A 16994-nucleotide genomic window follows, 5' to 3' on the forward strand; every position below is an offset into this window, starting at 1 on the left:
AAAAATATTAAAATATTAAAATATTTTAATATTAAAAAATTAAAATATTAAAATATTAAAATATTGAAATATTAAAATATTAAAATATTAAAATATTAAAATATTAAAATATTAAAATATTAAAATATTAAAATATTAAAATATTAAAATATTAAAATATTAAAATATTAAAATATTAAAATATTAAAATATTAAAATATTAAAATATTAAAATATTAAAATATTAAAATATTAAAATATTAAAATATTAAAATATTAAAATATTAAAATATTAAAATATTAAAATATTAAAATATTAAAATATTAAAATATTAAAATATTAAAATATTAAAATATTAAAATATTAAAATATTAAAATATTTAAATATTTAATTATTGAAATATTAAAATACTAAAATATTTAACTATTAAAAATTTAAAACAACATTAAAAAAACAAAATATTTAGAAAAAAGATAAATTTAATATTAAAAATATAGATGCATTGAAAAAATAAAATATAATTTAAATTTTAATATTCATTTTTAGGTGAGAACATTTATGAAATAGTTGTGTTTGATATAAATAAAAATATTAATATCATATAAACCATTGTTTTCTTCTGCCTGCATATCTCTTGGATAATACCTATTTTGATCTTTGATTATTCTTAAGTATAAGTAATTTTCGATCCCTCACGTTTATAGAAAATACCTCAAATTTAGGTATTTATGCCTAGAAATAAGGAATAAATGGTCCGCCATCTTTGATTATACCTGATTATCAGTAATTTTGGATCCCTCACTTTTCCAGAAAATACCTCAAATTTAGATTTTTATACCTAAAAATTTGGAATAATCATGGTCCGCCATCTTTGATTATACCTGAATATCAGTAATTTTGGATCCTCATTTTTTCTGAAAATACCTCAAATTTAGGTATTTATTCCTAAAAATTAGGAATAATAATGGTCCGCCATCTTGGATTATACCTGAATATCAGTAATTTTGGATCCCTCACTTTTCCAGAAAATACCTCAAATTTAGGTATTTATACCTAGTAATAAGAAATAATCATGGTCCACCATCTTGGATTATACCTGAATGTCAGTAATTTTGGATCCCTCACTTTTCCAGAAAATACCTCAAATTTAGGTAATTATACATAGCAATAAGGAATAACCATGATCCGCCATCTTGGATTATACCTAAATATTAGTAATTTTGGATCCCTCACTTTTTTCTGAAAATACCTCAAATTTAGGTATTTATTCCTAAAAATTAGGAATAATAATGGTCCGCCATCTTGGATTATACCTGAATATCAGTAATTTTGGATCCCTCACTTTTCCAGAAAATACCTCAAATTTAGGTATTTATACCTAGAAATAAGGAATAATCATGGTCCGCCATCTTGGATTATACCTAAATATAAGTAATTTTGGTCCCCTCACTTTTCCAGAAAATACCTAAAATTAAGGTATTTTGGTTCTACAATTATACCTAAAATATAGGAATTCTCGTACTAAAACGCTATTAGTAATTTTATTACTAATAGCCGATTAGTAATAAAATAACTTATTGCAGTCAGGTTCGATTATACCTAAAAATTAGGAATTTATACCTAATGTCCGTTTTGCGTGTAGAACCGCTCCCGGATTCCAAGCGTCCCACCAGACACCGCCTCTATTACATCATTGACCACCCAAGGCAAACACGCGACTCGACGGCGGTTCCTCCCGAATCCGACCAAACGACGGCGACTAAACTGCTGCTCCAGCCATGAAAATTTTCACTCCTCCTCCCTTTTTTTTTTTCAACCAGCCAGCCAGCCAAAGATTAGATTCGCGTCGCGCGACCGTCCTTCTCGCGTCACCCACCGAGCAGCACTAAAGTTGAAATGGGTTTAGTTTGACAGTTTGGAAACATTGGATCCACACCGCAGCATGAGATCCACACGCAAAGCAATGTGGGTACGGTCGGGGAAGGCTAAACAGATTTGGGTTAAATTGTGTGCGAGATTAGGGTGGTTCGAGGTTGTCTGGATATAAAAAAAATGATTCGTTTAATAAAGAGCAACAGTTATCCCGACGACGTCGGTTTACCGGTTCTATTTGGCCCCCTAAAAATCCCTTCCCTATACACTCAACATTCGTTGGTTGGTCACTTTTTCGTTTGACATTTGTTTACCCAAGTAACATTTTAAACCAACAAGCCACCACCGAGGCCACCACTTAGTTTTATTGAGGTTTTATGATAGCATCTTGATTGCTTTATATTGTCCGTTTCTCTCGAAGGTACACGCCGCGCGGCATTTCAGAATGTGCCGCAGACACTGTTCACAACGATTTTCTGCACTTATGGTGCAATAAAAAACATTCGCGGCAACAATGCCATGCACTTGGCTCTGACAGCTCCGAGAGAGTAGACGTGTGTGACGGTCGCGCTAAAGGCATCGTGCCTCGAGTTGTTTGACGGATGGAGGTGGAAGAGACCTCCGAGATGATTTCCAACTCATCCCCGGAAATCGGAAGCGGAAGAAGACCCCTGAGATCACCGGAGCTGTCGTCGGAGAAGGAAAAGTGGAGCAGAATGTGCTCAATAACAACAAGTTCTATCCGCTAGCGGAAAACGAAAACAACATCAATGCCAGCCCAGCAGGAGGAGGAGACGCCCCGGCAGTTTCACCACCCAGCCAGTCGGCAGGTAAACAAAAGCAACCACCTTTGGTGGTGAAGAGCACCACGGATTTTTTTAAGCACGTGGCAATACCAAGATGACCTGCTTCTCTGTCAAAGATTTTGACAAGTTGCAAGAGCTCCTCAAGAAGAAGAAAGTGGAATTCTACACCCACGAACGGCGGAGCGAACGAAATCATCGGGTAGTTCTTCGTGGTTTACCTGCACACAAAGAAAAAATACTCTAAGTTTAAAAAGATCGTTCGTTGGATTAAAAGTTCGCGTTGGTGAATATTCGTAGAAAGTTCAAACTTTTTAATATAAAAGTTGGAAAGTTGTTGATACCACCAAGCTTTTCTGGAACAAAATCGTTGTATCGATAAAAGTTTTTTGCTTGTAATTTAAGAAGAAACTTTTTATGGCATGAATAAATAACATTTAACATTACAGTGATGATTTTCGAAAAATGTGATGGATTTTATTTCAATATTTTAATATTAAAACAGTTGCTTCCGTTTTTTTTTTGTATTCAACGCATCTGCTTATGGTAGGCTAACTTCCGCGTCCAAGCTGAACCGATTCTTACGGTACGTCACCGGTCACGTCCGAAGGCCCCATGCTGAGCAGGTTACGGATGGACGTTTCGTTTGGCGGCAACATCGCGGCCTTCATTTTGGAGCGCGACAGCGTTGTAGAGAACAGGGTGTCTCGTTGCCGGCCATCATCAGGACAGGCTTGGAGGAGTTGGCCATTGGTTATTGTTTCGGGGAGGGAAGTCGACGTTTTCCGGCTGGGAAGTTAATCGCCTGAACGGATAGTTCCCGATCACTTCGTCCTCCTTCGAGAATGACACAGATGTTCCGACTCGCCGTCAAAGTTCATCCCGCCAAAGCTGCGTTTGTAGGCGGTAGTTGCTGAAAGAGTTTGAAAGTAGATGAAATTGGTGAGACACTGAACACATTCTCAATACTCACCGGTGACTTCTTCGGTATTCCAGGTAGATGTTCTTGATCAGGTTCGACGGATCTCGCTCCAACCTCTGGAAGTAATCCAAGTACGTCAACTCCAGGACTTGAGGCTTTCGTACAGACGGTCTATCCAGAACTGGTGCTAATTGTTCTTCTGGATGTTTAGGTAATAATCGTCAAACATGTCCCGCAACGAGAAATGGACTGCGGACCCTCAGGACATCCCACACTGTCCCGTCATCACTTCCGGCACATAATGCTGCTAATGGTCGTAAACCACCGGCACCGAGTGCAACATCCGCGCTGACCACCTCCGATTATGGCTCTTCACGTCGTTTCCCTCTTCCGTCGGATCCTTCTCCTCACCGTTAAAATTTACTTTATCGTACTTGTTCGAAAAGCGGATGTAAATCTGCTTCAACTTCAATTTCGTCCACCTGGCTACCACCACCGAATACAACCGGTGCAAATCCACATCCCGACCTCCGATCTTCGGCAACCGCAAAAACAAACAAAATTTATCACAAACGCCACCAAACACCCAAGCTTCCTTCTTACCAACTCCGGTCGTGAAACAGCTGCAGGTCCTGCAGGAAGCTAGCCTTGTCCTTTTTCGAAGACCAACTTTCCCCCCGACCTCGTCCCGCACCGGCACCACCGGCATCAACCGATTTTGGCCGGAATGGTTTTAATCGATCTGTCTTAACGTCCCCTAAGTTGCTTTTTTTATCCATGCAGTTTTATCATGTTTTTAAAAAGTTATGTTAAAAAAACCGTTTTATATTAAATTAAAATTATGGTAAAAAGGGTGTTTTTTTCATGAAACCCTCACATGTTATATATTTTTAGAAAGCATATAAGAAGACCTTTTTGGAGGAGTAAGAATTTTCAAGATCTGATTTACCTATCTTAAATTACAAGCGTTTTAAAAAATGATCTGAATTCACATATCCTCAACTGGTCGGGTCTGATCGCCACGAAAAAGCCGTGTAGAGGGATGTCATTTTCCTGAAAGGCCGTGTATGTATAATCTTGACAAAAAGTCTGTAGGTAGTCTGTTTTATTACTCATCACTTATTTTTATTAGGACCTCTTAGGTGCTGCGAACGTTAGGGGAGATCCTTAAACATGTGGACACTTTAGGCGGGTTGAAATCACTATAAATGAGAGGAAGGCACCAACCACCTAAAGGTGGATTAAGTAACGTTTTTTTTAAAGGTCCAATAAACCAAATTGCCAGTTTACGCTTTTTGGGTGTTTTTGGTATTAAAAACACCCAAAAAGCAAAAACTGAAAAGTTAGTTTATTGGACATTTTTAAAAAAACTCCAGACTTGATTGTTTTGTTCCACTTCGCGGTACATCGCATGCCTGTAACCAGCAAACATTATGGAGCCAAAAAATTAAATGACTTTTCCTCGGCCTCTCTCTGGGTTACTTTGTGGTTTACGTGGTTCACCAAGTGCGTTATCTACTTAAGAGGCAGTATTTGTAGATTCTGCTCGGTTTGTTCTAGAGGTCGTATCGAGTTGCTCCGATTTGGATGAAACTTTCAGCGTTTGTTTGTCTATGCATGAGATGAACTCATGCCAAATATGAGCCCTCTACGACAAAGGGAAGTGGGGTAAAACGGGCATTGAAGTTTAAGGTCCAAAACACATGAAAATTCTTAAAATTGCTCGCATTTCCGTAAAACTTCATCAATTCCAACTCTCTTAGATGCATTCGAAAGGTCTTTTGAAGCCCTTCAAAATGTGCTATAGACATCCAGGATTGGTTTGACTTTTTCTCATAGCTTTTGCAAATTACTGTTAAAAACTGATTTTTTTAAAACCTTAATAACTTTTGGCAACAGCCTCCAACACCCATACTCCCATAGGTCAAAAGTTAGGGAATTTCATGGACTATAAGCCTACGGTATTAACTTTTTGGCCAATCGCAGTTTTTCTCATAGTTTTTCGATTTTTCTAGAACAAACATTTTACAACGTTAGTTTTTGCTCTGTATGCCTCCATAGCGGCACTTTTTGGTCTCAATTTTGACATATTCGGAATCCTCAGAAAATTTTACATTAGATTGAGGTGTTGGAATTTTGAATTTGATTGGAAAAAATGCCATTTAGAATTGATTAAAATATTATTTAGAATTTTGTCGGATTAGGGGTGAACAAGTTTTCGCCTACTTGATACAGCATTTGACGTATTGATCATAGGGTAAATAAGATCTATTTCTTTTTTCAAAAATGTTTTATTTAAATATTTTTTAAATCAAAATTACAACTCCAATACTTCTAACTTACGTGAAATTGACCGAGGATTCCGAATATGACAAAATTGAGACCAAAAAGTGCCGTCTTCTTGGCCTACAGGGCAAAACTAACGTTGTAAAATGTTTGTTCTAGAAAAATCGAAGAACTATGAGAAAACTGCGATTGGCCAAAAGTTAATACCGTAGGCTTATAGTCCATGAAATTCCTAACTTTGACCTATGGGATTATGGGTGTTGGAGGCTGTTGCCAAAAGTTATTAAGGTTTTAAAAAAATCAATTTTTAACAGTAATTTGCAAAAGCTATGAGAAAAAGTCAAGCCGATCCTGGATGTCTATAGCACATTTTGAAGGGCTTCAAAAGACCTTTCGAATGCATCTAAGAGAGTTGGAATTGATGAAGTTTTACGGAAATGCGAGCAATTTTAAGAATTTTCATGTGTTTTGGACCTTAAACTTCAATGCCCGTTTTACCCCACTTCCCTTTGTCGTAGAGGGCTCATATTTGGCATGAGTTCATCTCATGCATAGACAAACAAACGCTGAAAGTTTCATCCAAATCGGAGCACCTCGATACGACCTGTTTCACATCGGTGAAAAACTCGCTCTTAAGGTTATTATTTTTGCCAAGTCCATCTCAAAAATGGTTATGCCCTGGTAAGCGTGTAAGCCAGTTGCAGGAAACATACAATCCACTTGCAATGTTTATAATCAAAACTTGCATGCAAGATGTTATGGAAAGTTGCGCATAAAATTGCATGAACTATGTTGTGTGATTTATGTTCAACAACCATGCGACTCCATCCAAGAAAAAGCAACGATTGGTAGCCGTACCAATTCATTAAGTTGCAAAGTCAAATTAGGTATTATTAGGTTTAGCAAAACCAAAAAATACTTCTTTGGTACGCTACGCTCTCTCTTACAAAAAATAGTTAATAGTTCACATCCTTTATTCTACTATTGAAGTATCAGCTTCAAACAGGTACCGCGTCATTGATTGCATGTCCTGCAATTACCCCCAGTCAGTACCGTTAGAGAATGGGAAACCCACCTTTGGACGATCATTTGTTGGTGTCAAACAGAGTAGTTCACTTGTACTGTGTTGTTATAAAACCAATAAATTTTGCATGTTAAAGTGCGAGTAGTTTGTGCAAAATATTGTTAATGTGTGAACTAAGAAGCTGTCAACACGGATAAGTAGAAATTTTAAAACGATCGTTACTATCGAGTTGATTATTATCAATTTTATTTTCACCGGCAACAACGGTTTGCTATCGGTTTCGGTGGCGGCTGCTGTTAGCTGTTTGTTGTTTTTTTTTTGGGTCTTTTGTGCTCCGCTATTGTGCTGCTTGGCTAGCTTGTGCTCGACAGCGCAAGATGAGTCTGTGTGGCAAGTGCGAGCAAAAAATTTGTTTCGAGGATGCCGTACCTTGTTCGGGGAAGTGTGGAGCGTTTTTTCATCGTTCTTGCACTACCTTGACTAAAGCGGCGGCAAAAACTATTAATGACCAGGCAAATGTGCAATACAAGTGCGACTCATGTCTTGATAGCGGTGTTGATGCTGAGATTGCGGAGCTTCTCTTTAATGTTAAGAAGATAAAAGAAGAAATGAAGAACTTTTCTGACATTTCTGATTTTATCACTGACATCAAAGAAAGTATTGCTACTCGAATCGACGAAGCCATCAAGAAAGGGTTAGAAGATGTAATGAAGTCATGCAGTGAAATATTTCAGAAAAATATCAAAACGGTTGTAGAGAGCAGTGTGGCCACTGAAATTGAAAAAGCAATAAAATCGAATTCACAAAAATGTCAAAATGAAAGAATAGTAAAAGTAATTAGAAAAAGAGGGACCCATTCCGAATCCGACGGGCTCCCCGGTAGTAAAAGACGAGCCGTTGATACCGATGATTTAGAACCGATGTTAGTTGACGATGAAGAAAAGGACAACGTTTTTGAAACGCCAACTTTGCGGAGATTTTGAAAGGAAACTCAGAAATTAAAAATGGTCTTCAAAATAAAAAATTACGTGTTCATCGTCCAAAAATTGTTATTAAACCTAACGAAACAAATCAAAGTAATGATCAAACAAGGACTTTTTTAAAATCGAATCTTGACCCTAAATTGCATAAAATTAATAATTTAAAAAATGGCAGGGATGGGTCCATTATTGCCCAATGCGCGCCAGGACAAAATCTTTCTAAAGTAATAAGTGACATTGAAAACAGACTTGGTAAAAATTATACTGCAATCGTTTCGACTGGCCTACCAAAGATGAAAATTGTTGGAATGAGTGAAAAGTATGCTCCTGAAGATTTCATTGAGTTATTGACCACACAGAATGACGATATTTTTATTGAACATGTAAAGGTTATATCTTTTACGAAAATCCACGCATCAAATACAATAAATTTAGTACAATAATTGAAGTTAATAATGACACTTTTGACGCATTGTTAACGGCCGGAAAAGTCAACATAGGATTTGATAGATGTTCAGTTTTTGAGGCTATTAAGGTCCTGAGATGTTTTAAGTGTGGAGAATTTGGCCACATTAGCACAAAATGTACTAACAGCGAAACTTGTTCAAAATGTAGTGAGTCCCATAAGACTGCTGAGTGTACTTCATCGGTAATGAAATGTGTTAATTGTTTGAAAAAGAATAAGGAGCAAAAAATGAATCTTGATGTTTATCATGCTGCATTTAGTTCAAAATGTCCAGTTTTTCGACACCTGGCTGCAATTAAAAAGGATCGTTTGTACGAGAGTGAATAGCAATCAAATGCTTGCAGGAAAGTAAATGCTACAGATATAATCTATTTGAATATTGCTGGACTGACCACAAATTACGTATCTTTACGGCAGTTAGTGGAAAGCTCGCAACCTCTTTTAGTATTACTTTCTGAAACGCATATTACTGAACCGGAAGCATTCGATCAATATTCCATTCCAGGGTATAAAGTTGTATTTTGTTTGTCGCACTCTATGCATACTGGAGGAGTTGCTATTTATTATAAAGAATCTATTTATCTTAAAGTGTGCTTAAACGAGTTTTCTGAAAATAACTGGTTTTTGGGTATTACAGTTGAAAAAGGCATGAATACTGGTAATTATGGAATTTTGTATCATTCACCAAGTTCTAGTGACCAGCGATTCATTCAAATTTTAGAAAATTGGTTGGAAAATTTCTTAGATATGAGTAAATTTAATTTGATAGCTGGTGATTTTAATATAAATTGGCTTGATGAGCAGAATTGTACACATCTAAAGAGTCTTACAGAATATTTAGGTTTAACACAAAAAGTAGCTGCTTTCACAAGAATAACGAGAAATAGTAGAACACTGATCGACTGCGTTTTCTCCAACATAGATTGCGTTAAAGCTGTTGTTAAAAGTGAATGGAAAATAACAGACCACGAAACACTGGTTATTACGATCTCAGACTTTGATTTGGAATCTCCGGATGACCGTATTAAAATTAAATCTTGGAAAAACTATACACCTTCAGCTTTGTGCGATCTTTTGGAAAGGCGTGTAAATTTTAGGACATTAACTGGAGAACTCGACTTCAAATCAAGAATTTTGACGAATACTTTGAAAAATTGTACAAACGAATTAGTAACTACGCAGTACATAAACAAGAAAGATTCGAACAGTTGGTATAATGGAGAACTTATGAGATTAAAACAAAAAAGAGATAAACTTTACAAGAAATTCTGTCGAACAAATAATACTAGACATTGGAAAAAATACACAGTTGCAAGAAACAGGTACTCAAAAAGATTAAAAACAACCAGAAGTACTCACATTCAAAACAATATAGAACGAAATAAAAATAACAGTAAAGAACTATGGAAAATATTGAAAAAATTAATGAAATCTAAAGACAGTCTTCCAAGAACTATTCTTTTTGGAGATATTGAAGAATGTTCCGATGATGTTATTGCCAGTAAATTTAATAATTATTTCATTGAGAGTGTTGTTGAAATAAATGAGAGCATAGAAAGAACTGATGAACCTGTTGGAATTAGGAATATGATGAATAGAAACTGCAGACTAGAAATCTTTAATCCCGTAACCTATGTTGAACTTAAAAAGATTGTTTTTGAATTAGGAAGCTCAGCAGGGATCGATAATATAAATGCAAAAGTTTTGAAAGATTGTTTTCATGTCATTGGTTACACTTTGCTTGAGATAATAAATGAATCACTTTTGTCGGGTCAAGTTCCAACAGTCTGGAAAGAATCTTTGGTTATACCGATTCAAAAAGTTGCTGGTACAAAAAAAAGCTGAAGAGTTTCGCCCTATCAACATGTTACATACGTTAGAAAAAATTCTAGAAACGGTCGTGAAAACTCAATTGCTGGAATACTTGAACATAAACAAATTATTAATACCAGAACAATCAGGATATCGTGAAGGCCACTCTTGTGAAACTGCTTTAAATTTGGTTTTAGCAAAATGGAAAGAATTTTTTTGAGGACAGAAACTCCACTCTGGCAGTATTTTTGGACTTGAAACGGGCATTTGAGACAATTTCCAGGCCCTTATTATTAAAGACACTCCGAAATTTTGGTATCGGGGGTGCAGCTTTCAAATGGTTTAAAAACTATTTAAATTTGAGAACTCAACGTACAATTTTTAATGATGCAATATCTGAAAATAGGGAAAACAACCTCGGTGTTCCTCAGGGAAGTGTTTTAGGGCCCATTTTGTTTATAATGTATATTAATGATATGAAACTTGTTTTGAGACATTGTGACATTAATCTTTTTGCGGATGATACTGTTATTTTTGTAGCAGCAAAAAAATCCAGTCGACGCTGTATTGCACTTGAACGAAGATTTAGATGCTCTTTCTAAATGGCTGAAATTCAAACAGTTGAAATTAAATATAAATAAAACAAAATACATGATTATTTCATCAAGATATCAAAACATACATGATGCACAAATTGCAATTGATGGGGAGCAAATAGATCGGGTTCATTCAATAAAATATCTAGGGGTTACTATTGACGAAAACTTAAAATTTAATATTCATATTGATAATACAATTAAGAAAATTGCTAAAAGTATGGAATTATGTGTCGGCTAAAAACGACCTTAACTTTCAGAGCAAAATTCAACTTTATAAATCTATAATCTCACCACACTTAGACTTTTGTTCATCGATAATATTTTTGGCAAATGAAACACAGTTATCTAGGCTTCAACGCCTGCAAAATAAAATAATGCGTTTAATTTTAAAATGTAACAGATTTACTTCTTCGACATGGATGTTAGATGCTCTGCAATGGCTATCTGTGAAGCAAAGAATAATTTTTCCACTATGATTTTTGTGTTTAAATTAATCAATGGTTTGTTGCCTAGATATCTATGTGATCGAATTTTACGAGGTAGTGATCTTCATGATCATTTCACAAGAAATGCAGATGCACCACGCACTCCAAACTTCTTGTTTGGAGCTGCACAAAATTCATTGTTTTATAAGGGTGTGAATATCTTTAACTCGATGCCCAGACAAATTAAACAGTCAACGACAATAGCAGAGTTCAAAAGACGGTGTTGCTCGCACATTAAGTTAGTATTTTAAGTTTGACTTCATATAATTATATATTGACGGAATTCTAAAACGAATGTACAAGTAAATTGCTCAGTATGACCACATGATGATGATGGATTTTTATTTTTGAAACGTTGTTTAAATTTAGAGTTAAAAAAATGAGAAGTCTACAAAGGTTTGAGAATCGCGCGCGATATGCAAATATAATGTGCCTCTTAAGTTGACGATGATGAAAGTAAATGTTTCTTACTATGTATGATAAAAATTGGTAGTTGCTCTGAGGACAGGAGAGCTCGGAAGGCTACAGGAAAGCTAGTCTAGTAGGTTTTGGCGGTCGAAAGATAGGGTTTCGAAAAGTACAAATCTTCAAGCAAAACTCGTTACGTACACTCTGTCAGGTAAAACAGTAGGGTGCGATTTCGGGCAATGTCATTGTAAGCTTGGCACTTAGTAAAAATCCAGTTCAGATAGATACAAGTAAAACTATATGTGCTCCGAACAGTAGTTAGTACCAAATGCGATTCCTTGAAGCTGATACAGTTACAGGCCTATCAACTAGTAATCTACGAAAGTAAACTGTAATGACGGAGTTAATTGAAAGGCTAATTTATATTTGCTTAAAAATCAGGTCGTTTTGTTTTGCAATACTGATTTAAATGTTCAAATAAAATATCATAACGATAACTCGTCCAGCTCAAACCTTTGTAGGGGTAAGAGGTGGGACCATCATCATCATCATCATCATCATGGACACAGCAGCAATGAACAACGGGCACACTAACAGTCAGTCTGAGTTGATACTCTGACCAGGTCAGTTCACGTGGAGAAAATCAATAGCCCCGTAGCATTAAACCTGAAAAAATGAGGTGCCTTGGTGGAGTCCTCGCCATTTTAGCGCAACTGATTGTGGTCACTTCCGCTGTATGTTACAATTAGCTTTCAAGTTGAATTTTTAATAAGTTTTAATTTGGTGTTTCGTCTTACAGGAGGACCCTAGCTTCAGAATTTTGGCGCCCAAATTCATCTGCGGAAAGTCGAAAGCGGAGGTCACCTCGGAGAATCAGACCGATTCCGGCGTATCGCAGCAAATTACTATTGGGTAAACGGATGGATGACTGCACTCTCTCATCTGCTAAGAATTGAATTCAATTAGTCCACTTACGACTTGACCTACGACACGTCATAGATGCTTTATATTCACTTCCAGCACCGGTGAGACCTGCTGCCACACCACATTCATAAGTTATTGATTTTTTCCATAGTTTAACTCGTATAATTTATTCACGACACTCCTGTCGGCGCCGTGTTGCACACGCACGCACGAACCCTGCCATCACAGCATTTCACTTGTGGCACGTTGCAATTAGAAAAAAAAGCGCGCGAAACCGACTCTCTAATTATTCCTTCTCCCATATTATTGCAGCCTGCAGACCAAGGGTGGCCAGAAGTTGAAATACCGAGTAACTGTTACGTTTACGCTGCCCGGGTTCGTCAGCCAACGCCACACGCTGCAGCTGTGGAAGAGTGTCCGCCAGCTCGAGCAAAGGCTTGAGAAGGAGCGGGATGCGATATCCGACACGAATCAAATTTTGATCATGAACGAAGAGTTGGTAGCGGGGGTTATTTATACGTTCAACATTGTGGCGATTGGAGAGGCGGGCCCCATTGGCGTTGGCCAAAACTTTACGATAATGTATCGCGGACGGAATTCACAGGCTTCGGTAGATCAGGATGGTTCATCGAACAGCGAGGACGTTTCGTTGCTACTGCTCGGGGCCGAGGTGTGTTACGCGGATATTCCGTACATTCTGAAGGCTCGACTTATTTTTTGTGAGCCAAAGAACGACTACACGCTGGCGTGGAGCATTACCGGGGTCGATCACGTGAGTGTGAATACTGAATCAAGTGTGCTGCAGATCCCACCGGGTGTGCTGAGTCCAGGTTCTACTTATTCTATAAGCGTTCGCGTGGTCGGAAATTCGAGCGGTAATGAAATTGTTAAGGCAACGATGAAACTGACTGTATTGAAGCGACCGTTGATGGGAAACATCTACCCCTTCGATGCTGCAGTTGGTTTTGCACAAACTACGGAAGCTAGGGTTGCCTACAACAAGCCAGTCGACGAGGTTTCCTGGGAGTGTAGGGAGTCTGCAGATATTAGCTGTACTGAAAATTTGATTCAAGGGAAGAATTTAGTGACAACGTCATTCTTGAAAGAGTCCAAGTTCCAGATATCTGCCTCGGTAGAACAGTTAACACTCGTTTCGAACATCAAAGTAAATGCCAAGTCTACAATTTCTGTAACTCTCCAGAAGACACCCCCGCTCTATCTGATACCTGGTAATCGTTACGAAGTAACCGTAGACGTAGCCGGTCTCGTTCCAAAGTGTACAAGTAACTGGACCCTCTCAAATGAAGAAGGCTTCGCGTATTTCGACACCACCGCAATCGGTGGACTCGGCAGCATCTTCATCAACGATATCGAGGAAAACTTTCTGTCTGAACTGGTCGACTACGGAAACGACACCGTTGAACGGGAAGTCCGGTTGATCATTCCCAAAGAAGCTGAATTGGCCCGCAATGCGCTGTACAAGTTTCGGCTGGTTACGACTTGTCCCGAGCCAATCGACGACAGTGTTGACGGCGGCAAGACTCGAGGCAGCGTCGCAAGCCACTGGGACATGGTACTAGAAACGAACGGGCCCCCGAGTGGGCTTTCGTTAACGGTAGTTCCCGCGGACAATGGTACAGCGCTTAACACGTTTTACACGTTGTCAACGGGGATCGCTAACGATACAGCGTCGGACTTCCCACTAAGATATACGTACTGGTACGTCGCCGATGGTAATACGGTCCAGGTTGGAGACTTCTACGAGGTCATGTCAACGGAAACGCAACTGCCGTATTCCGAGAAGAACGTGTCCGTGTTTTATACGGTATGTGATGCGCGGCAAGCATGCTCCCGCATAGATGGTCCTCAACTACGCGTGCGAGCAAACCCGTCGATAGGTTTGCCCGATGTTTTGTTCCGGCTAGATGCCGTCCAGAAACACTTTGCTCGAGGAAACTATCAAGACTCGATGAAGGTTGCGTTCGAAACGTTGCTAACACTCAAAAATCAAGCATCTGGCTTGTACGACGAGGCGTACTCGAGATATACGATAATCCTGGAGTCTCAGATAAAGTCCATCAAGGAAGCGTTCGCCCAGCAATCTAGCTACATCACCCAGACTAGCGTACTGCAATTTGCCTTGCAGGCAAAAGCCATAATTGACTTCAAGCGTGGTAGCAACGATCACCTGCTGGGCGAACTTCTCGAGTTGATCGACTCCGTTGACCGCAAACCTTCGCGTAGGAGACGTGCCGCTAATCCAGAACCAATCTTAACAACGAAGGAAGTCGATAGCGTAACCGCTAAGTTGGAGGTCTACAAAAGCATAGTAAATTCGCCCAGCGCAAACCTCAACGGAACAAATCAACTGTTGGCGTTCATCCCGAACGCTACCAGAATGTACTGCGAGATGGAGGAGTCGCGGTACTCGGGGGAGGACGGATGGCTCGTGCTGGAGACTAAGCGATTGAAAGCAACGGAGAGGAATTTGCTCACGAGTGCCGATCGGATTCCTTCGGATAATCCGCGTGTATCGCTGAGGTCTGTTGATGGAGCGAAAACCGAACAGCCGTTGAACAATGTGAGCTTGCTCTGTCTAGGAAAGATTCTCTACGGAAGAGATATTCTGGTGAATGGGACAGGATCACCAATGGGAATGTACCAAGTGATATTGGTGGTGGTTTATAACAACGCAACTCAAAAGACTATCGACTGGAAGGAAGGGAAGTATGTTTGGAACGTCACTGTGGACGAAAATGCAACTAACTATGAGGTAGATATTTGAAATTCTTGGAGGGCTTGTCTAAATTGTTGTCATATTCCTCAGTGTCAAGTCTGGAATGATGACACCAAATGGAGTAGCAAATCGTGCAACAGTTCGTACCTTGGCTCTCACGTCGTCTGTGAATGCACTCAGTTGAACTATCTGCGGTAAGTCGTTTTTTTTTTCGTTCTAATCAAATTCCCTAATAATTGTGGTCATCCTTTTAGAATCATTCCCGCCAATGAAAGCGCGGTCGCAGAAATTACAACAATCTCAACAACCACGACTCAACTGACGACAGAACCAACTTCAACAGCCCCCGAAACAGTCATCACCACAGGAAGTGACATGGTGACGTTCTCTCCAACTACCGATGCACCAGTTTCACCGACTACACCCACAAGTCCTGCCCCCGCTACCCAGCCATCAACTCCACCCAAAACCACAAGTCCTGCCCCCGCTATCCAGCCACCAACTCCACCCAAAACCCACTCAACCACCGTCCCAATCCTCCCGCCCTCTGCAAGTCCGTTAAACTCCACCCAAATGGCGTCCGCGACACTCACCTCAAGTGGCGCCCTCGGATACTCCATCTTGGGCGCCCTTGCGCTTTGCGCCGTGCTCACAATGGCTGCGTTTGTGCTGTACCACCGTCGCCGGAACACGACCTCGCTGGTGGACGAGCTGCAGGGCATTGCAGGGCGGGTTCGGGCGCAGTCGCTACCGGTGCGGTACGCGCGCTTTCAGGACGAGCACAACATGAGCGGAGACAACGTGTCCACCATCTCGGACACGGTGACGGTTTGAAGCGGGCGTTCGATGTGGGTTGGTGTTGAAGTTCGTTAGTGTTGTATTTGTTGTATTTTGTTGTGACTGTTTTTTTGTTGTTGCTATAAATGACTCTCGAACAGTGTTGCAAGTGAGTGATAGAAAAGCGATCAATTGATTATCTCTGCACCAAAAACATCCGAGAGTATAGCGGCCGTCACCATAGCTTGTGAAATCTCTTCTTGTGTCTCGTGATTCCCAGCGATAGCATTCTCTCTCTATCACTCCTCCCCTTTTCCTCGCCGATGCGCTCTCACCGCTGAGTCTCTCAATCTCTCCGAAAACTGCAATGAGAGAACGCGAGATGGCGATTAGGAGCCGACCACGCATGACGTCCCGTTAAACTGCGTTTGCGAAATTGGTTTTGTGGCGGCTTTCGCGGTTAAACGCTATTGCAGTAGGATGCTCGTGGAAGCGGGAATGAGAGAGAAAAGGAAAATGTCAATCGCGAGTGTGTAAACACGAAAACGTGTTCGGCTATGGTCGGCGCTGAGAGTTTCAATAACACTGGAACGCCCAACGCATGTCCAACTTGCACAGACGCCCAAGCCTCCAAAAAAGGTGGAACGGCAACTTCAACTCGCTGGTTCTCGGGCATAACTCAACCAATCGGGACGATTCCTGTTTCCAGTGATTTGTAAGAATGTCTAGATGATCCTAAAATTTTGCAGCACTTGATTTGAAGAAAGCTGTAATTTCTTCGACCGAAAACATCGTTCCACCTTTTGTCAAAACGACTGCCTCCGCAGAATTTTTGGCGATTTTTTTTTACACGCGAAAACAAAGTTGGAACGATGTTTTTGATCGCAAAAATTACAGATGTGATCTAATTAAGTTCTG

At 39.4% G+C, this 16994-nt stretch overlaps 2 protein-coding genes across 7 annotated transcripts in view; one reads left to right on the plus strand and one right to left on the minus strand.

The window, feature by feature from the left end:
* LOC6033723 overlaps positions 1-1873 on the minus strand; it is a 37225-nt gene extending 35352 nt beyond the window's left edge. For 4 of the 5 annotated variants that reach the window (XM_038249963.1, XM_038249962.1, XM_038249965.1 and 1 more), the window contains exon 1: positions 1602-1873. The gene's annotated coding sequence lies outside the window, so the exon portion shown is untranslated. The remainder of the gene's footprint in view (positions 1-1601) is intronic. The other variant, XM_038249964.1, reaches the window with a different exon arrangement.
* Positions 1874-11763: 9890 nt separating this feature from the next.
* On the plus strand, positions 11764-16373 carry LOC6033722. Of its 2 annotated transcripts, none has more exons than XM_001844090.2 (5): positions 11764-12372; positions 12438-12550; positions 12875-15335; positions 15390-15493; positions 15554-16373. In XM_001844090.2, exons 1-5 carry the CDS (start codon positions 12313-12315, stop codon positions 16131-16133), a joined length of 3318 nt encoding a protein of 1105 aa, XP_001844142.2. In that variant the 5' UTR covers positions 11764-12312; the 3' UTR covers positions 16134-16373. The 2 variants fall into 2 exon arrangements, with proteins under 2 accessions (XP_001844142.2, XP_038104601.1); XM_038248673.1 differs by having other exon boundaries at positions 12354-12372; positions 12438-12663.
* The last annotated feature ends 621 nt before the right edge of the window (positions 16374-16994 follow it).

Source organism: Culex quinquefasciatus, chromosome 1 (assembly GCF_015732765.1).
Source record: "Culex quinquefasciatus strain JHB chromosome 1, VPISU_Cqui_1.0_pri_paternal, whole genome shotgun sequence".
Taxonomy (NCBI): Eukaryota; Metazoa; Arthropoda; class Insecta; order Diptera; family Culicidae; genus Culex; species Culex quinquefasciatus.